This window comes from Coffea arabica, chromosome 6e (genome assembly GCF_036785885.1).
Source record: "Coffea arabica cultivar ET-39 chromosome 6e, Coffea Arabica ET-39 HiFi, whole genome shotgun sequence".
Classification (NCBI taxonomy): domain Eukaryota; kingdom Viridiplantae; phylum Streptophyta; class Magnoliopsida; order Gentianales; family Rubiaceae; genus Coffea; species Coffea arabica.
This window is the reverse complement of record NC_092321.1, coordinates 14,173,000-14,197,705: the sequence shown is the minus strand read 5'-3', so window position 1 is coordinate 14,197,705 and position 24,706 is coordinate 14,173,000. Positions and strand designations below refer to the sequence as shown.

The 24,706-nt window shown below is 36.8% G+C and overlaps 1 protein-coding gene across 3 annotated transcripts; it reads left to right on the top strand.

The window, feature by feature from the left end:
- Positions 1–5,120: 5,120 nt before the first annotated feature.
- LOC113696429 (protein PHOTOPERIOD-INDEPENDENT EARLY FLOWERING 1-like) lies at positions 5,121–23,730 on the top strand. Of its 3 annotated transcripts, none has more exons than XM_072055384.1 (21): positions 5,121–5,457; positions 8,707–8,800; positions 9,896–9,976; positions 10,085–10,192; positions 10,315–10,395; positions 10,486–10,574; positions 10,699–10,835; positions 10,941–10,981; positions 11,761–11,893; positions 13,136–13,201; positions 13,274–13,356; positions 13,441–13,572; positions 14,373–14,423; positions 15,459–15,527; positions 15,686–15,748; positions 15,836–18,920; positions 19,205–19,269; positions 19,453–19,523; positions 19,640–20,417; positions 21,656–22,182; positions 22,832–23,730. In XM_072055384.1, the coding sequence occupies exons 2-21, from the start codon at positions 8,741–8,743 to the stop codon at positions 23,265–23,267; spliced, it is 6,156 nt and encodes a 2,051-aa protein (XP_071911485.1). In that variant the 5' UTR covers positions 5,121–5,457; positions 8,707–8,740; the 3' UTR covers positions 23,268–23,730. The 3 variants fall into 3 exon arrangements, with proteins under 3 accessions (XP_071911485.1, XP_027071645.2, XP_071911484.1); XM_027215844.2 differs by having other exon boundaries at positions 5,158–5,457; positions 10,920–10,981; positions 13,283–13,356; XM_072055383.1 differs by having other exon boundaries at positions 5,319–5,457; positions 10,920–10,981; positions 22,832–23,291.
- The last annotated feature ends 976 nt before the right edge of the window (positions 23,731–24,706 follow it).

Sequence of the window (24,706 nt, the reverse complement as noted above, 5' to 3'; positions counted from 1 at the left end):
CAATATTTTGAATCTTAGGGGAGTTTCTGGAAGGATATTAATCATCCCATTATACAAGTTCTCCAAAAGGTTTGAAATTCAAAAAAATTGCACTTGAAAGACAAATTTGGTAACGCTCCTCCTACGACTTGAAGGTTGTTAGCACTTTTGTCATTTTCCAAATTTGCGTATTTGCTCTCTGTTCTCATGTAATTTGGGCTTCCGTTATTTGGCCTAGAGCTAGAACTCAATCGAGTAGCTTGATTAGCTGCTCGGCTTTAACTGAGTTCGAGTCGAGTTCAATCCACTCGATTGAATTTGCGAGTCAAGTTCGAGTAAATAGATATATTATGGTCTCGTTTGACATGTGAGTTTTTTTTATATTTGTCTAAAATTTTATTGTAACTTACTGTAAAAGTTGTAGAAATTTTTTTTGAATATTTTGAAATGTATAATTTAAAAATTTTGAAAAATTTTTAACATTACAATAGTTAAAGTTATTAAAAAATTATAGCAGACAAACTTGATCAAAAACTTGCTTGCCAAACAAGATTATTTGAGAACTGTTGAATACTCGCTCTATCGAATACTCACTCTTATATTTAACTAATATATTATAGATAAATAAATTACTATTTTAGATTGTTTATTTACAATAATTGGTTTTGTTATAAAATTAGTGAAGGAATGAGTCATTTTGCTAAAAAAATTCTTCTTCTTCTTCTTCTTCTTCTTAACACATGGCCTTTTCTTTTTGGGAGAGAAAGGAAGAAAAATAAAGAAGGTTGTGTCTTTTAAATATTTGTCTTCAAACATAAAAATGATTACTCCCTCCATCCCAATATAAGAGTCATTTTTTGAAAATTCAACTTTTCATGGAGACATGATAATTATTATGTATAAATGAGGTGGCATTGATGAATTCAAAATGTTTTCTTGATAGATGTGTATTAGAATTTTAAAAAGTTGTTTTTTCAAATGGCAATATCGAAAAGCATGTGTTAAATTTGACATGATAACTCTTATTTTAGAACATTAATAAAGTGAAAATATGACACGGAGAAAGTATATTATTTTACATATTGAATTTCTGTGTTGAAAATTTCTTACTTTCTCTCAATTTCTATCCGTGCATGGGTCAAAAAAGATTTCGGATCCTCTATCTAATCATCATGTGCTCCAATTTCTACCTCATCCTATATGTTTTTGCCATATGTAAACTCACATGTAATAGTGTATTTGTTATACACTATAAATATAAATTCACATCATATATTTACGTGTGGTGGTGGGAATAATAAATGGTGGATTTGAGATTAATACAATATCTGGGATAAAAGATTCACGGAGTAACGCTACTATCATTTTTTTCCTTTATAATTTTCTTTCCATCCAAACCTTCTAAATGACGAAAATTTTTAGCGTGTCACCAAATTATGTATTCTTTTTCCCCCAATTCAAACTAAGTGTAAAATGAAGATTTTCTTTAGTTGCATAATATGGATTTTTTACCACATTACCATCTACACTAATTTTTTTTTTTCATATTACCAGCTAAAGTCAAAAAATCACTCAAATGAAGTCACGAATTGTCATTAGAAGTTGAAAATTAGCTCCATTTGCCATTTCCATCTCTTCATTTGTAAAATAAATTAATTTTATATACATTGACAATGTATACACTATCACGATTAAATATACGATACATACACATAATTTGAATTTCAGATTAATTATTATATATACAACAGTGATAGTGTATATACTATCAATGCATAGAAAGTTAATCATTTGTAGAATACCTCATGATTCGACTATTTCTAGATAGTAAACTTCCAAAATTACCCATTCAATGTCCAAATTGAATATTAAAATTGTCTTAGTTAATATAGAAGTGCATAAGTCACTATCTCGTTGGCCTCTATAAGTCAACCTAAGCCTAAACTTTCCTCATCATTTTCAACAAATATATATTTTCCAATGGTAAATGTTACCGGTGCTTCTTAGAAAGAAAAGACAATTTAAGGGCAAATGATGGTTTTGAAGTGCTTATAACCTTCCTAATTTTGTTAGTTCGAAAGAAGTTCAGTGATAACTTCTAGCAAAATTTTAGATTCCTTTTGGTTTAAGTTTTTTTTTTTTAATCTCGGATGTGCTTTATGTATTTAAAAAAAAAACAATTGGATGTTTTTAGGGTTGTTTTTAAAGCCATCATCGCCCTTCCCAACGTCTTGGCTAACGACCAATGCTGTCACCTTTCCGGCTTTCCTTTACTGTGACGTTTCAGTATTCGCCACTTTCTTGCCCCTTAGCACCTCAGCTAGCCAAGAGTTGAGGTTCTGGGGGGTTTGGGTTTGGTTTATAAGTCTCTGGGAGGAACTCAAGAGTTGCCGACTTTTGAGGTTTCTTCTGAAATTAGATTTATAAAAGCCGAATTTCTAAACTTCAGTTTAGAAAAGGTCAAGAGCACCTCAGCTAGCCCTTGCAACCCTTTCTTTCCCCCACACTCTCCTTTCTGGCACCCTTTTTCACCTAGCCCCCATTATTTTTCCCCCTGTTCCTAGCCACCCTTTCCCCACCTGTCCCTTTCCTGCCACCCCTTACTCTTATGATCTTATCTACCTCTTGCAACGCCCTACTTTTTTCTCCTCTCTAGCCTACCGTCTCTTTCCTTCCCTCCCGTATCCTCTTCTGCACTCTCTTTCCAGATTAGGGAAATGGGAGAAGGCCAACGAGTAAGGTAAGATACAAGAGCTGTAGGGGGTCAGAAAAAGGCCGGTGGTGGAGTTGGAGGAAGAGTAGATGGTAATAGGGGAGGATGGTTGTCCGTCTTTTAGGTGTTTGAGGTTTCTAGCGTGTTTTTCTTCAGAAGTAGGCCAATCCAAACATACCTTTTGCATACACCAGGAACAAGATTTTCGTTTCAGATATAACTTTTCATTTTATGCAGAAGTTGACATCCAATTGGGAATATAGTACGTAGATGCTTCGCACTACAGTTGCAAAGAGAATAATGGATTCAAGAAAGGAATGAACAATTGTTATAAACAACAAAATTTGCAGTTTTGAGGACATCAATCCCAAGTACTGGGGACTAAGTAGCAGCTTCAGGAAAATCGTGCATGGACTCCACATAAGCACTCACCTTATAGCAAAAATGTATATCGACGACTTGCTTTGACATGGCTTGTGAGCATAACTTTTTGTGCTAAATGCGTAAAAGGGTTGGCAAGGGGGTACGATAAATAGAAGAGACTATTGCATGGAAGAAAAGATGGATGGATAAAGACGAGGTGGGCAACACAATAGATGGAACAATAATTGCGGATGAGGCTAGGGTCATTGTATAGACATGCATGGGATGTAGGAAGATGGATCGATGGAAAATGGCAGCCAACAGAAAATGAGAAATTTGTCTTCTTTATTGACTTCTTGCTAGGCATAAAGAGTCTTAATAAATTTTTATACCATTAATAAATATTTAGGCCAGTTAGTTAGTCTATTTGATCATACAGCACACAAAAATTTTATTAAAGTAAATTTTAAAATTTAATAGGGTAGTTAAAATGACAACATTTATTTATATAAGGCTATGCAGACCATTGCTTGACTTTGAAGGTCGAATCGAATTTGAATTTTTTTAAAAATGTTTGATTGCAAACATTTGTACTTTGTGGTATATGAAAAACGTTCGTTCTAAAAAGGAAAAAGTTCTTTTTTCTTGTCTACTCAACTAAAGAGCGTCCTAAGCAATTTTTTGAAGAGCTAAGACCTTAATTATTTTAGTAAAAATACGAGCTAAACCATTTGCCCTTTTAGTCTTTTGTTTGTAAAGAATTTGCTTTCTAGTAAATCCCTTTTGGTCTCTCGAAAAGATCACCTCTAAAATTAAAGAGCTTTAAGATTTTGATTTCCATACATTAAATATAAAGTATTTTTCTGAGCTCAACTACATTTACACTAATCTCTCCATGAACCTATGAGATTATCCTACTAATTTTACCTGTCCTTTATCTGTAGAAACATACTTCATCTTTGATCGATATATAAGTACTATAGTAGGGGTGAAAAGCACTAAGTCAAACTTTTGGCCTTCAAAATTCTTATTAAGTTTAATTGAATTTAACTGGCTTGAAAATAGGGGTAAGTTGCACTTTGTCCTTTGTTGTTGTTTTGTAATAATTTTATCCTTTTACCTTACCACCAAGATTTTCCCATAATTTGCTCCTTTTGTCTCATAGTCAAAAATTTCCATCATTTTTTTAAATTGAGAACATATTGCGTAGTTGGCTTCTATGCGTTTTAGTACATGACTATGTTAATTCACTTGTACTTAACTAATTAAATTACTTAATAAAATATGCTTTACAATGAAATATATATCTTGTTCCAATCTTGATTTAGAATGTGGAAAGTAAAAGTAATTAAACCCAACAAATTTAGAATAACAAATTACAACATTTTCAAAAATTCATTTTATGTTTATGGACAGTGGACACTGATGGCTTGGAATGAAAAGAGGAAAAAAAGAAAGGTAAATCACCCTAGGCATTTAAAGTCATCACAACATCATTTTGTATGAAGGAATTATAAAAACATTTTCATACTTAATCAAATGAGGGCAAATTTCTGAAAAAAAAAAGAGTTTAAGGGACAAAAAAGTGCAACTCACTTGTATCATGGGGGGTTTAATGCAAATAAGCCAAAATATTTTTATTCAAATATGAATAAAGTGGACAAGTATTCTCAATAAACACGCCTCCAAACAAACAAAATGGAAAAGGAGGGGAGCAATGCTAGTAAATTACAGCTGCAGTTTCCCATATTCAGGTCATAAAAATTCAACCGTTCGATCAACCCCGGAACTTCAATCAGAACCCTCCACCAAACCACTTATCCATGATAATTTTGATGATCCTTCATCTCCACACCTCATCACCGTCAACAGCGCATACTATATATATATTTTTTAACCCGTACAAAGTGCATACTATTTCTAATACAGTATAATACTTCCAAAAAAAGATCCTCAAGAGAAAGAAAAAAAGAAAAAAATTGGGAAACAAAAGCCCCACAAGCAACCCAAAGAGACCTCTTTTTCCTAAACTATTTATTTTTATATCATTTAAAAAAATAGATTGTATAAAATCGGATCTGAGCAAAGACTCGTCGGAATTCATCGGCGCTTAAACCCGGACAGACTGTCTCTTCTTCTCTCGTTGAAAACCCTAAAACGCCCCGGAGACCGGCGACTCTTTCAAGGAAGAGCTTCTCACGAACTAGAAAAATCTTTCGTTTTTCTTCCCCTGTAGATCTCTTCCTATCTGTTTCACGTTTATTTGTATCAATTTATACTCGACATTGGGCGCCTCGCGCGCGCTTTTTCCACCCATCAGTGGCGGCGGCGTCGGCGTTCGTGGAGAGCTGAAAAGCTTATCTTTTTTCTCTATTTTTATTCATCGACGAATCCTTTAGATGGTAAGCGTCACTGTGTTTTCATTTTGTTTTGTTTTCTTTTGCTCTCATTATTCTGTTTATGCATGTAAATATTATGTGAATTTGTTAGTTTTTCTTAGTTTTTGTTTTTGTTTATTCGGGATGAAGTGGGAGACTTTGGCTGTGAGCTGTTAGTTTGCTAGTGTGACATGCACGTTAAATTCAATTTTTCTTTTGGGAGTTTGAAGCTTTGATTGAGAAGCTGAAGTTGTTTCCTTTTTTCTATTTTTTCTTTTTGGGGTTAATATGTGAAACCCTAGCTAGAGTTTTGACTTGTGGATACATGTCTCATTTTTTGAGTCCTTAAGAGAGAAATAGGTGCACGACATATACTGCGTTAGAATTATTTCTGCTGATGAAGATGGACATTCGCACCCTTTTTAGCCCTTAACCTTTGGCCTATATCCGATTCCTGCGAGCGTGTGTTTCATTGTCTAATTCTTGAGCCGGAGCTCGGTCTCTTTATCTCATTTAGATGGAGAAGATGGTAATTTCAAAATTTGTCTGGGTGTATCAATGACATGCAACCGACACAGCTGGGTGCTTTCGACATTAAAATACAATACACTATGTGTTATTTACAAAAATTTAAAGTCAGCTATAATGTGAACTGTATATGGGCCAACCAAGGTTCACATTGAATACCACTCAACCTTTTCTGTCCACTTTTTCTTCTCCCACTATTCTGGCACTTAGAGTGAGTACTTGCTATGAATTGTGGATTTCTTTCTTAAGCAGCATTTGCAACCTGTAGGAGTAAGATGTAAAAAGGCAGCATATTGTGGAGAAAATGTTGTTTCCTTTCTGTTTTTGCCTTATCAAGTAATGTGACAATCTTGCAAACCTGAAGCGGGTCGTGATGGAATTGATTGGATTCTGTATGTTTTGTTGTTCTCTTTCACAGATTTGTGCTTTGAAGATTAGATTTGCTATCTGAGAAAATGTGCTTGAATCATTCATGATCTGAATGCTGGATGTAAGATATAAGATTGCAGTGACAAACTTGTTCTTCCAGTCATTTTGATTGCTGGAACCTGGCAAAGATGGAAACTTGAGATGTGACTTTGATAGTCTCTTGTCACTAGGTTTTGACATATATGTGTTGCCCTGTAAATACACATGGAAAGTGATTTTTTTTTTTGGGTAATATACATTTATCTAGTCACTTCAGCTAAGATCTCTCTCGGCTTTCTCCAATACAGTTGCTCCTGTAAATGATGCTGATTGAATTTAGGATGGCATATTGTGAGGGAAAATGATTACATGATGCAGTTAAACATTGTAAAGTGATTGTTTGTTTACTATAGCTTACAGGATGTTAAGGTGCAGGTATTGGGAACAAACTACTTTCAATATTTCTCTAGAGCAGGGCTCTTTTTCTTCTTAATAAGTAATAATCTCTTGCTCTATCTCAACAGAGATTTAGGGAGTGAAAATTTGATATAAGGATGGTAACTAGGGGGCTATGATGCCTGTTGAAAGCAATGCTCTTTTATGTGAAACAATTTAGCCACTGACTATTGTACAAGTCCAACTAATTTTTGCCCGGATCTTGTTTTGATTTGCTTTTTTGTTCTTTCTGTGAAGCCTGGTCTTTAGAACATGAATGACTAACTTTATCTAAATGGGCATTGTAAGGACATATGCTTGAAGTTAAATGGTTATTTATTTGATCCAGATAGGGGAACAGCGATATAGGTAGAATTGAATTAGTTTTTAAAAGTTGAAAACATAAATCATTTGGTAAAGGGACTACTAACAACCTCATTTTGAGGTTTGCGTCCCTGAGGTAGAGATATATATATTTTAGTTTTATGTTTACCCAGTTTATAATTCTTGAACGGAAGTAATAATTCTTTGCACTATCAAAGAGAGTGACTGAGCAAATGGTAGTTTTCTTGAGTGATGTTTCATGGATTTTCTTCTTAGTAGTGAGTCAATATAGTTACATGACATGAGATGTAAAGATTTAGTTGATCTAAGGATGTTTTCCATGGTACTTTAAATTGTAAGTGGTTCTTGCCTTGAATCTTGCAAATAGAGTTAAGTAACTCCTGAGTTAATTGTCAAGCCAGGTTTGTTACCAAGCAGCACACTCTCTAACCAGGTTCACCCTCTTAACTCCCATGCCCCCTGCCCAAATGTGGTTTTTTTCCTTTTTTTTTAATTAGAAAAACTTCCAGTTTAATTGGGTTACCTTCTGTAGTATGAACATTGGATTTGGTACCATATTGATTCACCGTCCTTCAATCTTTACAAATAAATTGATATAAAACACTGTGCAACCAATGTTGACAGCTTATGCCCATGTAGTCGCTTAGAAATTTTTGTTAAGTAATTTCAGGACAATTCTTCCTTTTGTTAAATAACACCCATGCCCCTGCATTGAGAAATATTTCATATTACTTCAAATCTAGTTTATGTTCATAAGATGTACCTTGAGACTTCAATCCTTGAATACATTTCCCTATGAGTTAATGAACCCACCTATACCTTTCCTGGCGACATATCACGAGAAAAGTCCTGGTCACTCCTTGGTATTTTTGGACTTAATTTATTTTAATCAGCTCGGATTCCTAGTTGATGGGAAATTGAAACTTGAAATGTTGAAAAACGTTTATCTTTTCTCTTTGCCATGTTTTTTGAGTAGAAAGTAAAGATCAGCACGATTTGTCCTGACTTTAATGATTTTTTTTTTACACCATTGAAAAAATCTACCACCATGGCGATTCTGTTCTGTTATTTGGCTACTTATTTATGGATGTAAGCTGATTTCTTTTTGGTTATTCTGTATATTTGACTCTTAACCAGGAGGATCACCTGCCTAATTTTGAATAATTTGCACTTCATTGTCAGATAGGATCTTCAGAAGGCAAAATCAATCTTTTATATGAACCTGCAACTTTGTTGCTAAAATTAAAGCAATCAAGATATCTAAGCTGTCTTGGTGTAATTAACTTTTGGCAGTAGTTTGGGGAGGAACTTAGATATGCTAGTGGAACAAAACCACAGGAAGCTATCTTCTTACTTGTGACCATTATAATTAATTACATTTAACTGCAAGTTGGAAGATCGAACTTATGATTAGATTATTTCATCTGAGGCTTTATCTTGGGTTTTTGATCATCTTACCTTTTTTTTGGAGACGTGTATTGATCGAAATGTTTATTTTTTATCATGTGGATGTCATGCAGTCAAACTCATCTGAATTTTCTTTTTTTCTGTGTGCAGGATTTGAGTATGACATAGGGATCTAAGGATACTCATGGCCTCCAAAGGTCCCAGGTCTAAGCTTGACCATGAAACGCGAGCCAGGCGGCAGAAAGTAAGAGAAAAGAACTCTCTTGTTTGAGGCCCTTCACTGTTACATCTAATCTGTTGGCAGTGGATGTATATCTTATATCGAGCTTCTGATACTCCTTTATTACTCTTTCTTTATCAATGTACTACTTATCTCGTACCTACAAGCAAGCACACATTCTAAAGGAGTTCTACATTGTAATAGTCAATTTCATTGCGAAATTGATTGATGTGCTACTTGAACTGGTTGCTGTGGGCCCTGCACAACTGAAGTTTTGCAGCTTAAATGTAATCTAACTGCACAAAAACAAGGGCAACCTTTTCCCATCTTATTACATCTCTTTAAGCTTACAATCATATGACAAAATCTTGTTCTTTATTATGAGATTACATTGGTAAATAAATGACTGTAGACAAATGTAGTCAGTAACTCAAAATGCTCCTTTCTTGTATCGTAGCAACTCACAAGAGTTACAAATGAACTGGGACTCAAACTTGAGTTATTGAGAGATTAACTACTTAATGAATGTGAACTTGGCTTTGTTTCCTTTCTTCAGTGGATGCTGCCCAAATTGTATTGCAGATCACGGAGTTGAGTTTTACATAATGTAGAATATATCGTGTATTTAAATCCGAAACATTTTGTCACTTCAAATTTCAAATCCATCCAGAATTATATATGTTAGACTGTCATGGCCCATCAAATAGTTGGTTTGACAGTTAAGTTTTTTTTTCTTTTATACTTCTGTATTTCAAATTCTGTGTTCTGTTTGACAGTGACGTCTTTCTGTAATTGCACCATTCTGACGTATTTGTATGGTGCTTTTAGCATTTGTTTTGATTCATTTGAGCTGACTTAAACAAAACTGTTATGAAGGAATTAGTATCTTTTGTGGAGTCAAAATTGAGTAGCTTGAAGTCATGCTTCAGTATAATTGATGGTCTACTTAATTTGCCGCATTCCATTAAAAATAGGGGGAGAGAGAGAGAGAGAGATTCTGGTTCTTTGAGGTGGTATATAATCTTGTGGTTTAAGATTCAGCACACAAAGTTTGTTGAATATTTTTTCTATGGAAGTCTGATGCGCGCAGCAATTCATTGATGTATTTCATATTGATAGGCGCTTGAAGCTCCAAAAGAACCTCGGCGTCCTAAAACACATTGGGATCATGTTTTGGAGGAGATGGTTTGGTTGTCAAAGGTAGCGTCTCTTTTTGTTTTTTGGAGTGAATTCTTCATTCAGCAAAATTTTTGTAAGTGATAAATTATACTTTGACTTTTCCCTTACACTAACAAATGTATCATTCAGGACTTTGAGTCAGAGAGAAAGTGGAAATTGGCACAGGCAAAGAAGGTTGCAATCAGAGCCAGCAAGGGTATGTTGGAGCAGGCTACAAGAGGAGAGAAGAGAGTGAAGGTTCTGTGTTTCTACATTAAACTGTATTTATACTAATAAATGTAGCAAAATCAAATTCTCTTTATCTTTTGTGGTTCACACTGATTTGATAGTCATATAATTATGTCCATGAATGTTACCAGGAAGAAGAGCATAGGTTGAAAAAAGTTGCACTCAACATTTCTAAAGACGTGAAGAAATTTTGGTTGAAAATAGAGAAGCTGGTAAAATGAATATTTGGTCAATTTCTTCCACTAAGCGTCTCAGAGTTATTGGAAATTGCTTGAAAAATTCTTTTAACTTTATGTTTTTAGGTTCTTTACAAGCATCAGTTGGAGCTTGATGAGAAGAAGAAAAAGGCACTTGATAAACAACTTGAGTTCCTCCTTGGGCAAACCGAAAGGTACGTTGGGGCCTGCTTTCTGGTAACCCTATAGATCAGGAACAATAGCATTCCCTTTTCATATTTTTCTGGTTGTGCCCGTCACTGCAAGATAAAAATGATGTATCAATGCTTGAAATTTCAGGTACTCAACAATGCTGGCAGAGAACCTTGTTAGCTCTCCAGGTCATTGCAAATTGGACTCGAGTTCACCGCAAGAACGAATGAGGATCGAGTACAAAGAAGGTGACTATGACAGGGGAAGTGCTGAACCGAATATTGGTAAGAAGATTTCGTATTATGTTCTCTGTTGGGTTACATCTTATGATGACCTTGTGCAGTACCTTACTTGAGTAATATTGATAGAATCTCAATCAAATGGACCAGATATAGATGGGGATTATGATATGGACTCTGAGGATGAATCGGTAAGGTTTTTTATTTTATTTTATTTTTTCTGTTTCTTTGTGATGTTGTCTATACTTTCTATTTGGGAATCTTCACTGTGATATGGACGGATTCTAGGAAATAGTTAACTGTGTGTTGAACAAACCATGACATCTTGCAGCCTCTTTCTGTTCTTTAAGCATTTTGTTAAATTGGTGTTCGGTCTTATTGCCGTTTACGTTTCCTTATATTTGGTTTTGTCATCCATGTACCATTCATACCTGAGTACTAGGCATTTCCTTTTGATACAGCTACTTGTGCTTAATCTTTCAAGAATTTGAGCATAGGTATCCAGAAAGTGTTATTATGTGGTGGAAGAAGGGGTTCTTTTTTTGGGTTGTTTTTTTTGGGGGGGGGGGGTTGGTTAACTACTTATAGGTGGCTGCATCATCAGATGCGTTTGTTTCATCTATTTGTAATGCACTACAATTTTTGTAAAGTTTTAATCTTTCTTTGGCAGCATTTTGCTCTGAACCAGGGGAAACCAAAATATTGACTGAGCACTTTATATAGGTGCATACTCATATACAACTTTGTTATAATGTGTGGGTTGTCTGCAATTCTGCCATACTATTGACAATTGAGACATGTTTATGTGCGATGCCGGTGCTATACTTATTTTTGGTTAATAAAATTGAGACTTTTGAAGCTAGTAAAAGTTATGATTGCTGTTTGTTGATTTTGATGCTACATTCTGGTATTTATTCAGCGCATCTGTGCACTTATGAAACTGTTTCCATGTGTGGTGATACTGCTTTAGGAAGATGATGAGCATACTATTGAGCAGGATGAGGCTCTCATAACCAAAGAAGAAAGGGAAGAAGAATTAGCAGCTTTACAAGATGAAATAGATCTTCCTCTGGAGGAGCTTCTTAAACGCTATGAGGAGAGAGGTATTCCTAATTTACTAGATCTTTTGTCAAGATATCTTTGCTTTCTTGCATTTTCTGTAACTTCACCTGCCCTTATTATAGAAGCGTAACTAGCCAGACGGTTAAGTTTAATGCTGGAATTTAAGCTTCAATTCAAGGGGAATTTATGTGGCATATCATGTATTAATCCTTATCATGAATCTTTGGAGCCATCAACTACAAAAGCTAAGATTATAGCCTTGCATGATTTATACCTCATCTTGTCATGATAACTTGAGAGTTATTTGTCCTTTGAATGCTTAGTAGCATAACCTAAGTAGGCCTGCCCTCTTGTGTGCTCTTGAGCGTTGTGAATCTGTTTGAGGTAATTGTTCATAGCAAGTTTTATTGGACCAATCTAGGATCTATTCACGGCTCTGGCCACGTCTATGATTACTTCTCTGTTGAAGTTGGTTCTAAACTGCTGATCATTGACGTTCTTGACAATGCCAAATTTTAAAGGACAAGTGGTCTTACCTTTTGCAAACAACAATCCTTGTTTCTAATCTAGAATCTGAGTTTCTTACATGTACTACTGCTCTTGGTTCTTCCTGATAGAACCTATACTTCTTAAGGCTTGTTCTTGGTTGATTATTTATCCTGATTATAGATTTGATTTGATTTTTTATTTTTTTATCTTTTACTTTTTGCATCTAGATTTTTTATTTTTTAATACCAAGAGAGCCAAAACTGAGCATCTACCAAAGAGAAGCTTTTGTTGATTTTGATGGTTCACCATGATTGAATTTTGGAAATTCTAAAGGGGACGAGAATGAGCCCTTATTCAGAGGCCTTAACCTTGTCTGATGAGATGTGTTTTTATTTTGACAATAAGGCATTATAAGCACCTGAGAGCTTGCAAAGAAGTTATTGCAGCGGAGGGTAACTTTTGTGGTTTTGGAATGAGAAAAGTAGCTCCATGAAATTATTGCAGAAAACGATAACCAGATTGGTACCCTGACAGAGGGAAATCAGAATAAAACTAGAGCTATGTATCTCTCTGTGTAATATAGAGGGTGTGTGTTGTTTGGGCGGGGGAGGGGGGAGAGCACAAGAGACAATAGAATTCTCTGTCTTAATATCTACCCTCCTCCTATTCTTGTTCTCTATGGTTCAATACTGATTTTTGTTATCATGCCCTAGTTAGAAAACATTCAGTAGGACCCCCTCAAAAAAAAACCTAATTTATGCAATTTGCAATTTCTAATTAATACAAATTTTCAGTCAGCAGAAAAGCTAGTCCAGAGCAAACCGCTGTTGCTACTGGAGCTAATGGGCCAGTTGAAAATGGTGAGTGTCTATAGTAATTGGCTTTCTGCTTTATTGGCTATAGTTACCTTCTCATTTTGGATTTTTATTAAGACAATACAGGCAAAGAGAACGAAATTGGTACTGTGTCAGCAAATGGTAGAAGCAGCTCACCAGTATCTCCTGGTCGTCGTTGTGTAAGTTGTATGTGCTTGTGGTTATTGTAATGAATTGTTGAGCTATCTCTTCGCTCAACTTAATGTTTTCGCTCTATATTACAGGTTGGGAGTAATGGCTTTTTACACAATTCCAACAATCACTTTTTGGATGTTCAAGTGCACAGAGTAAGAACTCCAAATAAATTTCAAGACTGGGAGAAACAGTGCATTTTGGATGATTATAGTGATGAACAGGTAAAGATTGGAAATGATAATCTCTCTGGATTGTACTTGCAGTAGTTTTCTACTGTTTTGATGTTTCAATTATTGTATCAGTTATGGAACATCTAGGACCTGTACTATTTGCAAGTACATGGTCAATTTGAAGGCTGTGTTAAATTAGGATGCAGAAAGGTTGATGGGTGGATGTCTTTACATGGTAGTGTGGGGTGAGTTTCACCATCAAGTTGAAGGTTGAGCTTGGTGCTGTTCAATTTTAAAAGTGTAAATTGACTACACCTGGCGGATCTTGTCAAATGGCCATTCTTAGAGATTTAATCTGTATAGGGATTGCAGTTACTTTATGAAGAATGAATAGGTTTCAGACTTCTGTTATCTTTTTCTTGATAGGGTATAGACAAAAGCTGAGTGTATACAAGGTTTCTAAGTATTTGATCTTTTTCACCTTGGTCACTAATATTGGAAGAAAGGTTATCAAGCTGTTGTGAAATTTGGTTAGTGTTTCATTTTTTTTAGAGCTGCTCTAGGTTATAACCATTTCTGGTGCTCTTGGTTCGTTAATGGTCACCGTTATATTACTTTTTCTTTCTGAAACACGATATTAAACTCCATTATTGGCCAAAAGGTGTTTTCCTGTACAGAAGCTTTATTGAAGTTTAAGTATAGCTCTTTTTTTTCTGTCATGTGTCCTCTCTGCTTTGCTTCATATGTTTGATGGTGATTGAAGTGTGTGGCTGAAATTATTTAAAGATCACCTTACTTTTGTAGCTCGCCGATTATAGAGCTAAATCTGTTATATCCTCTTTCATGTGCAGGATGATGAAGATTTTGACATTGGTACAGGAGAGGAAAAAGACGATTTTATGGTAAACCTTTCATTATCAAAAAGACGTTTTTTTTTTTAAATTGGATGTGTAGTAGTGTGTATTTGTGTGTTCTTTGAGACTCCATCCACTTAGCTTTAAGGTAGCAAATACACTACTAAGAAAATTATTGGTGATTCTTGAGGAGGTTTTGCAGGTAGTGAGATGTAATTGGTTTTTCAGAGGAATGATTTTTAGAACATAAAGCAACCTGCAGTGAGCAAGAGCTCTTGAGTTGGAAAGGAAGTAGATAGTAGAACATATCATTCTTTATGGAAAATTTTATGGTTTCTCATAGAATTACATCAGCTTCCTAACTGTATGAAGGAAGTTACCAAAAGGTATGGCCATGGGAGCTGTGTTATGCATTTAGAGGTTGCGTGGGTTGGTGAATATTGAAGATTGGATGTGATGTGCATGTGGATGTAGTACAAAAGGTGGGTTGGAGAGAGATGATACTTTTAAGGATGATGTGCAAGGTCTTCCATGTAGGAGGTAGATGAAGACATAGATGATAGAACTGCCAGTTTAGGGAACCAACAAGTTCTGTTTGTTGGATGTGCTCCTGGGTGTGATAATAGGATGTGCTCTAGGGCATGTTATGTCAAAGAGATGCAGGGAAGTATTGGTTAAAAATGAGTCCTTAAATTTCTGCTGCTACTTTAATAAGTTAGACTTGGTCTGATAGTTAATGAGCCTTATGGAGTATTGTCCTTCCATTTGCACTTCTTATGCGTCTTTGTTGAGGACAGGGCCCATGACATCAATAATTGTTGTGTATTCATGTTCAATTAGTGGCACATTAAATACGGCGTGTTGAATCAGAATAGAGGTTCCTACTCCGTTGAAATGATGTGCATTTTTACTAGTTACTAGTGTCTTATTGATGTGCATTTTTTTGTGAAATTTTGGGTTATTTGGTAATTGTACTTTTTGCCTTTGTTAATTAGAGTATATCTTCTTGATCAGTCACCAATCTTGATTTTGGGATTTTAAAATGATTGGTTTTTTTGAGATTATGTTTCACATTGACTTCAGGATGATGAGACAACCCTGTTAGAAGAGGAAGAACTAGCCAAGGCGGAACCCAATGATGCCCCAAATGAGGCAAGAACAGCTCAATCACTGCTCCATTTTAGTTTTTTTTTTAAATACTTTTCCAATAATCTAATCCTTGTAGACCAGTGTTCTGGTTTCCATTTATTAGTTGATATATCAAATGTTGAGTTTGGTTTGATTTAATGTATTAAATGGCTATTTTTCAGATTGCGCTATTGCAGAAAGAGAGTGAAATTCCTATAGAAGATCTGCTTGCAAGGTATAAAAAGGTATGGTGTGGATTTCTCGCTTCAGTTTTTCTGAAGTGACTGTTATATCTTTGAGATTATTCTGATGGCTTGAATTTTTCTTGTTAGGACTGGGACTCTGAGAAAGATGAGCATGATGACACTGGATCTGAATATGCTTCTGCTTCTGAGAATTTTATGGATTCACCTGAACCCAAGGATCGTGAGTTGAAGGAGCTTAAAGTATCTTTAAACAGAGAAGATAATTTTAGTGCATTTCAGCCTGCTGCTTGCTCTGAGGTAGAAGAACCAGAAACTGAATATGTAGCAAAAGCTGGAGAAGAGGGCGAAAGTGCAGACATAATTGCTGATGCAGCTGCTGCTGCTAGATCGGCACAACCCACGGGTAATACATTCTCAACAACGAAAGTGCGTACGAAATTCCCTTTTCTTCTCAAGTATCCTCTTCGTGAGTATCAACATATTGGCTTGGACTGGCTTGTTACCATGTATGAGAAGAAACTTAATGGGATTTTGGCTGATGAGATGGGCTTGGGAAAGACTATTATGACAATTGCTCTGCTAGCTCACCTAGCATGTGAGAAGGGGATATGGGGCCCTCATCTCATTGTTGTTCCAACTAGCGTCATGCTCAATTGGGAAACGGAGTTTCTTAAATGGTGTCCTGCTTTCAAAATATTGACGTATTTTGGAAGTGCTAAAGAGCGAAGAATAAAGAGGCAAGGGTGGTTAAAACCAAATTCTTTTCATGTTTGTATAACAACTTACAGACTTGTTATACAGGACGCTAAAGTTTTCAAGCGGAAGAAGTGGAAATACTTGATTTTAGATGAAGCTCATCTGATAAAAAATTGGAAGTCACAAAGATGGCAGACGCTTTTGAATTTCAACTCAAAACGGCGCATTCTTTTAACTGGTACCCCCTTGCAGAATGATCTTATGGAATTATGGTCTTTAATGCATTTCTTGATGCCCCACATTTTTCAATCTCATCAAGAATTTAAGGACTGGTTTAGTAATCCCATATCTGGGATGGTTGAGGGACAAGAAAAAGTTAATAAAGAGGTTGTCGATCGGTTGCACAATGTTCTTCGACCCTTTATATTACGTCGGTTGAAGAGGGATGTAGAGAAGCAGCTTCCAATGAAGTATGAACATGTCATCTATTGTAGACTGTCAAAGAGGCAGCGGAACTTGTATGAGGATTTCATTGCTAGCTCAGAGACCCAAGCAACCCTTGCTAGTTCAAATTTTTTTGGGATGATTAGTGTCATAATGCAACTTCGCAAAGTTTGCAACCATCCTGATTTATTTGAAGGCCGTCCAATTGTCAGTTCCTTTGATATGACTGGCATTGATCTGCAGTTAAGCTCATCTGTTTGTGCAATGCTTACACCTCGCCCATTTTCCACGGTGGACCTTGGTGATTTAGGGCTTTCATTTACACATCTGGATAACTGCATGTCATCTTGGGAGAGTGAAGATATTCAAGCTATTGCTACCCCCTCAAGCTTGATTGAGGGTCGTGTTAACCAAGTTTGTGGAGAAGTTGGGCATGCTTATAAGCATAAGAAGTTTCATGGGATGAACATTTTTGAGGAGATCCAGAAGGCACTTACGAAGGAGAGACAGAGAGAAGCAAAGGAGCGGGCAGCATCTATTGCTTGGTGGAATTCTTTAAGGTGCAGGAGGAAACCTATTTACTCAACAGGTTTACAGGAACTTGTCACCATAAAAAATCCTGTCTATGCAATTCATGATCAGAAGTCTAATCCCTTGTCTTACTCATATTCATCGAAGCTGGCTGACATTGTACTATCACCTGTTGAACGATTTCATAAAATGGTTGATCAGGTGGAGAGTTTCATGTTTGCTATCCCTGCTGCCCGTGCACCAACCCCAGATTGCTGGTGCAGTAAAGGTGGAAGTTCTGTGTTTATTCAACCGACTTTCAAGGAAAGATGCTCGGAGGTTCTGTCTCCTCTTCTCACTCCTTTGCGGCCTGCAGTTGTCCGAAGGCAAGTCTATTTCCCTGATAGACGTCTTATACAGTTTGACTGTGGCAAGTTGCAGGAGCTTGCACTTTTGCTTAGGCGTCTAAAATTAGAAGGTCACAGGGCATTAATTTTTACCCAGATGACAAAGATGCTTGATGTTTTGGAGGCTTTCATTAACTTGTATGGTTACACATACATGCGTTTAGATGGCTCTACTCAGCCAGAAGAGAGGCAAACATTGATGCAGCGGTTCAACACTAATCCAAAAATTTTCCTCTTCATTTTATCAACCCGTAGTGGTGGTGTCGGCATTAACTTAGTCGGGGCAGATACAGTTATCTTTTATGATAGCGACTGGAATCCTGCTATGGATCAACAGGCTCAAGATCGTTGTCATAGAATAGGACAGACACGTGAAGTACACATATATCGGTTAATCAGCGAGAGCACCATTGAAGAAAATATATTAAAGAAGGCAAATCAGAAACGTGTTCTCGATGATTTGGTTATCCAGAGTGGGGGTTATAACACTGAATTTTTTAAAAAGCTGGATCCAATGGAACTGTTTACTGGCCATCAAAAAATTTCAGTAGAGAACGAGCAAAAGGAGGACAATTGCAATGAAAGTTCTGAGGTTCCTCTCTCTAATGCTGATGTTGAGGCAGCTCTGAAATATGCTGAAGATGAAGCAGACTACATGGCACTGAAGAAGGTTGAACAGGAAGAGGCTGTGGAGAATCAAGAATTTACTGAAGAAGCTATTGGGAGATTGGAAGAAGAAGAATTTGGCAATGAGGAGGACCTAAAGACTGATGAGCCTGCTGAGCATGATGGCCAGGTTACGGCATCAAATAAAGACAGTGTGGCAGCATTGAATGTTGAAGGACCAGTTGAAGGTGGATCCATCACCTTTGCTGGTAAGGAAGATGATTTTGATATGCTCGCTGATGTCAAAGAGATGGCTGCAGCTGCTGCTGCATCAGGACAAACAATTTTGTCCTTTGAGAATCAGCTACGTCCAATTGACCGCTATGCAATACGCTTTATGGAGTTGTGGGACCCAATCATAGATAAGACAGCAACACAATCACAAGTGCAGTTTGAGGAAAAGGAGTGGGAGCTGGATCGCATTGAAAAGTTGAAGGAAGACATGGAAGCTGATATTGAGGATGATGAAGAACCTTTTGTATATGAAAGTAAGTAGCTCTTTCCTATAATTTAGTCATTGACAATGCTTGAAATCATGACACAATGCATATTATCCCTTAACAATGCATTGACACACTGTGCGTATTATGCCTTAATGTCTCACCTATATGTTCCATTTTATTGTTTTCATGTTTTATTGAGTTAAACAAATTTCTGACTCTTTTTATGCTTGAACAAGTCTTAGGTGTTGTAGCTTGTAGATGAATCACATGAGTAATGCATGGTCTGAGGTCATAGTAGTATTAATGCTCAAAATTCCTGCCAATATCAGGTTGGGATGCTGATTTTGCAACTGAGGTGTATCGTCAGCAAGTTGAGGCTTTGACCCAGCATCAGGTTAGTGGCACCAATATTACTTTTGTTTTTTATAACCTCTCTAGAAAAGCGAAACGAAATAGAAAACTTCCTGAATGAAAAGCAATTGTAGATTTTCCAGCTTGTAGGGACACACAAAACCATGCCTTTCCTGCAATTTTTACTTTATTCTACTGATGAGGTTGTTTTAAAAATACTTGGTAGTTGATGGAAGAACTGGAAGCTGAAGCTAAAGAGAAGGAACTTGCAGAATATGGGTATTCTGATTCCGTGAGGTAAGTATGCTGCTGAGAATTTTCCTATCTATCCCCAGCTCACTTTGTATCTAGGTGGTCACTGCAGTATTAGGAAATTATTGTGTGTTATATAGCTAGCTCTGTGTGGTATGCAGAAATCAGATATCAACTGTTCGTAAACCCAAGTCAAAGAAAAAGACAAAGAAAGCCAAGTTCAAATCTCTGAAGAAAGGAGCTTTAGCTTCTGAGTTCAAAGCCGTTAAGGAGGAGTCAGCGATGGAACTGATGTCTATTGATGGAGAATCTCTGTATGATGATGAAATGACTTCCTCTGGTGATGTGTCTCCGTGTCGAAGGCTGGAGAAGAAACGTAAACAAGCACCATGGGTTGATGAAGAGAGAAGCACAAAGAAGTCCAAGAAGTTTAAGAAGGCTCCTGAGATGTGCTCCTCTGTTTTAGACTCCAACATGCTGGGAAAGCTGCAGAATGATACCAAATATTCTAGGCAATGTGAGAGTAGAGTAGTTGATGTTGAACTTAAGTCTGTGAGCAGGAGTAAGATCGGAAAGAAAGTTTCAATCATCCCTATGCCTGTGAAGCGGGTTATGACCATTAGACCAGAGAAACTTAAGAAGAAAGGGAATATGTGGCCCAAAGATTGTTTTCCTGTCCCTGATTTTTGGTCGCCTCAGGAGGATGCTATTCTATGTGCTGCTGTGCATGAGTATGGTGCAAATTGGAGCTTGGTGAGTGAAATGCTGTATGGTATGTCTACTGGTGGGCTTTATCGTGGCAGGTACCGATATCCTGTCCACTGTTGTGAGAGGTTCAGGGAGCTTATTCAAAGATATGTTTTGACTAGCACTGATCCTGTGAACAATGACAAAGCCAGCAATACTGGCTCTGGGAAGGGTCTTCTTAAAGTAACTGAGGTAAGCACATTCAACAATGAATCTCCCTCTGTACTCATGGAAAAAATATTTGGAACAGAATCACATATAAAATGTTAAAAAGTGGATTCCTTAGTCAAGCCTAAAATAACAGCTTGGACTAGCAGAAATTCTAGAGTAGAATTGTGAGTGAGGCATCTCAATAGGACAATGTTTCACATTCCAATAACCTGTGTCTTGGTCATTGTTGTATGGTTTATGTGTTGCCAAAAAGAAATCACCACCTGCTTTTTTCTCTCTTTTTTTTGCACAAATTAAGCAACTTTGAAAGTACGTGTGTCTATTTATACTTGTTTCTGCATTTGAGTACTGTGTTGTGGGTTAAAATACCCAGAAAGGATCATGTTTTACCTGGACATTAAGCTGCTATATGCACACATATGCTTATGTATACATATATGCTGTGATGTTCTGTCCTAATAAATGTCTGTGCTTATGAGTTACAGTAGGAAAGTTATGAGGTTTTGAATTTTAGCTATTGTGCCTACTTAAATTTGAAGTGGCAATGGTTAAGAAGTGCTAATCTTAATGTTCTTGACTCTAATTGGACTGGTAACTTGTTTACAACTCAGGATTCTGATAAAGCGCAGTTTGCACTTTGCTTAGAGCATGAATCAGGGACCCCAGCTATGACCTTAGAATTGTTGATAGGATGAGATTCCTTGATATTTTGTAAAATAAGGAGATATAATGAAGCTAAAGGTTTTTCAAATGATGTACAATACCTTGAAATTGATGATGTGGTTCAATGCTGCTGCAGACTGAGTGTCGAGCTTTTCCTTAAATTCTTGCATCATTCTATCCTTCATTATGTGTACATATGTTCAATGCATTGTTCTCCAGGTATTTCTGTGCCTCATTTTACATGGAGATAGCGTCTTGAGATTGTACAAGAATTTATAGCATCATGAAAACTTTGCAAATGAGTGTATTTCTTTTGGTGTGTATTATTTGAATGAGCTGCTTCAAAAGTATTGTTGGTTATGGCAAATCTAGCCTTCTTTTGGTCTATTATTCATTTTATAGTACATTGTCAACTTTCATCAATTGGAGATGGTATTACTTTTTTTTGTAGTCTCTCATTTTTTACCTACAGTTTTTTGGTTTAAATGTTATCTCAAGTTTCTTTAGTAAAATGCATTGTCAATGCACTCTGCCTTGTCAATATGGAAGAAGCTTTTGTTTAGATTTAGCTAATCCCTGTCCTCCTTTTGCGTCAGGACCATACCAGGATGTTGCTAGATGTTGCTTCTCAGTTTTCTGATGCTGAACCTCTTATTCAAAAGCATTTTTTTGCCCTTCTTTCTTCTGTATGGAGGTTTTCATCTCTTAAGACTAACAGACACAACCTTGCACCTTCTCAAAATGCCTCCTCTTCTTATCGAAAGGCAGTCACCTCTCCGTTGAACGTCGTCTCCAGGGATTTCAGTGGAGAATCGTTGGAGTCGATGAAATTCACCAATTCTTTTGCATCTGGTAAGTTAGTAGCAGCTGCTCTCTGTGATGATCACACAGCTAAAAAGGATGACAATGTTCCTATCTCCAAGCAGAGGGATGAAGCTTCTGTTGTTTCAGAGAGACTCGATGTTACGCTACAATTACTGGGTGGTGAGCATGATACAACATTAAACCTTCCATCTGTTGTAAATCTTTCGATACTTGGGCGTGAGACTCCACCATCTTCAAAAACCATTGGACAAGAAAATCATCTCAAACCTTTCCAGGATTTGGCAGAAAATCGGTTCAGGTATTGCTTATTGCAGCAAGACATTTACTTGCTTTTAATAATAAAAACTTAAGTTAATGTGCTGTGCTGTATTCTCGATTCAATGATTTGCAAGTGCATCATCCAACTGCCTAGAAGCAAACAAACTCTACATGGCTATTGCTACCCTGTGGAGTAAAGCAGGAATGTTTTTCTTCGGTTTTTTACTAAATATGTTTACTGCATGTCACCCTGGAGCCACATACAATTTCACTGGAACTTTCCTTTTTCTTTCTTGCACCTATTATTGACAAGTGCCAGTTTTGGGAAAATTAAGTGTCTATCACTCTTTTTTTTACCCCCAATATTTGTGCTATTTTCAAGCCATTTTATTTATGGTATATGAGATGTTAGGATGAAATCTTTCTTGGGGCCTCAGCCTTGTCTTCGAACACTCTCTTAATCTCTTGATCGGTCAATTTTGTCCTTGGGTTTATTTCTTATTCATTAATGCAGTCCTGTGTTTCATGAAATCACCTAAAATAAAGAAAAATGCAAAGTTGAAAATAAGGTTGCTGCCCTTTTTACTTTTTCTTTGATTGACAACTAAGCACTTGCTATTTAGTGTATTTATAAGCAATATATTATATAGTTTTTGAGAACTTAATATGTAACTCTTGGATCTTTACAGAGCTGCATCTAGAGCTTGTCTTGAAGATAGTTTTGGTTGGGCTACTTTGGCTTTCCCTGTTGGGGATGCAAAGTCTCGAACTCCAATGAAAGTACAATCTCTGGGGAAACACAAGCTATTAGTTTCTGATTCAAATAAGTCGTCCAGATCAAAATTGAGAAAGACAACTACAGAATCTAGTGATGCCCGTAGTTTTGCAGCTGATCCAGTACTCCATCCAGTACTCAGTGATTTCTGTGTAAAAGATGATGTGGTATCAACCAGCAGCGCTGAAATTGGAATGGCTGACCTTTGTGTCAGTTCTCCCTTTAACATCAATCCTGAACTTCCAATGGCAACTGACAGCTCAGATATGGTTGCACATGACTATGTTCCTGGGTTCATTTCTGGGTTGGATGATTATTTGATATTGCCAGAATTTACAGATATTGGCTAAAGGTTGAATTTGGAATCTGGCAAATGCTCTGAGATTTCCAAGTGAGACTTGGCTTAAGCTTTGGCAATTAAAGCCTCGCGGGATCCGACTCCCAGTCAAGGAGAGTATCCAATACTTGAGACTGGAGAATCATTTGCATGCTCTCGGGGGCAAGGTAGACCAAGGTGTATTGTTGTGATGCTTGTTAAAAAGAGGGCAAGATTCAGCCAGACCTGTGGTTTACTTGTGGGACAATGATCTGGTATAGGTGGTTGGATGAAGCGGAGTACTACATGGGGAGTGTAATATACTATTGATCTGACAGGCCATTGAGCTATTGATATTTTCTTTTCTTTCGTGGGGGGAATTATGTGCTTGCAGTTTTGGGGGAAATCATGAATTGGTTTATGTTGGCACATTCTATTCAATAGTGATAGAGGAAAACCTTATCAATGAAATTAAAAGGATACCATTTTTACCTGCTTCTCTTTCTCTCTCTGTTTGTGTGTGTGTGTTGTGGCTGTGCTTCCTGAGTTTACTAGATAGTTTGCATGAAGACAAATGCAAGTCCGGTATGTGCTGCTAATGCGAGTTCATAGAGCTGCTGCAGGTAATGTTCCTGAAGGGGAGTAATGTTTCCTGGCTGAAAGTCTTCACTCATCTCCTTGTTACTCTGATTTTGCTTTTGACCCTTGATTCTTGAAACTTAACTATGAATGGAATTTGTAAATTGCAGATGGCACTAAGTTATAGGGTTTGCTGCTGCTGGGTGAAGATATTGAGGAGCTGAACCGACCAGTGCTCGAGTTTCAGTTGCTTGGCTTTTTGCTGCATGATAAGGTTCCAATACGGGTGAAAATTTGCTGGATTACCAGGTCCTGAGTTTTAATACGACGGACAGCAACAATCCTTTCCCGCTTCTTCCTCCTCGGAAAACAGGAAAACAGAAAAGTCTCTTGTTCAAAATTTGTTCTCTTGGGGCTTTTACTGGATTCTCTTAAGCCGTATGGATCACCTTTCTAGAGCTGGCAAAAACGATGGGAAGTCTTTCCATTATGCTCGTTACTTTTCAATATCTTAGGTTTGTATTAATGTAATAGAGGAATGTGCACAGAGCCTTATTGGCGAAAATATATCAGCTTCCTGAGAGGTTTGATCCCGTTCCTTATAAAAGCCAAATTGACTTATTGTTACTCTTGCTATAAGCATAATCTAATAGTAGTATTTTACTTTTATAGTTCTATAATGTAATGTTTGGTGAATATGAATATAATTTTCTTATCAGCTTCCTGAGAGGGCATGCGATTGTTAGACAGCATATGCAGTTACACGCATGGTGGGGAGGTTCATTTGAGTTTCTTTCACAATGCTTTTGAAGTGCGCTACCTGTTGTCTGCCTTTACATCGCCGTCATAACTGTGATACGTGCTTCTACCTTTTTTTATTATAACAATTACAAC

What these genes read in the sequence shown, in the direction of transcription:
- LOC113696429 (XM_072055383.1), top strand. Translation starts at nt 8,741, where the DNA reads ATGGCCTCCAAAGGTCCCAGGTCTAAGCTTGACCATGAAACGCGAGCC. An exon ending in CGCGAGCCAGGCGGCAGAAA is followed by an intron (nt 8,801 to 9,895) that starts GTAAGAGAAAAG and finishes TCATATTGATAG; the next exon opens with GCGCTTGAAGCTCCAAAAGA. An exon ending in AGAACCTTTTGTATATGAAA is followed by an intron (nt 18,921 to 19,204) that starts GTAAGTAGCTCT and finishes TGCCAATATCAG; the next exon opens with GTTGGGATGCTGATTTTGCA.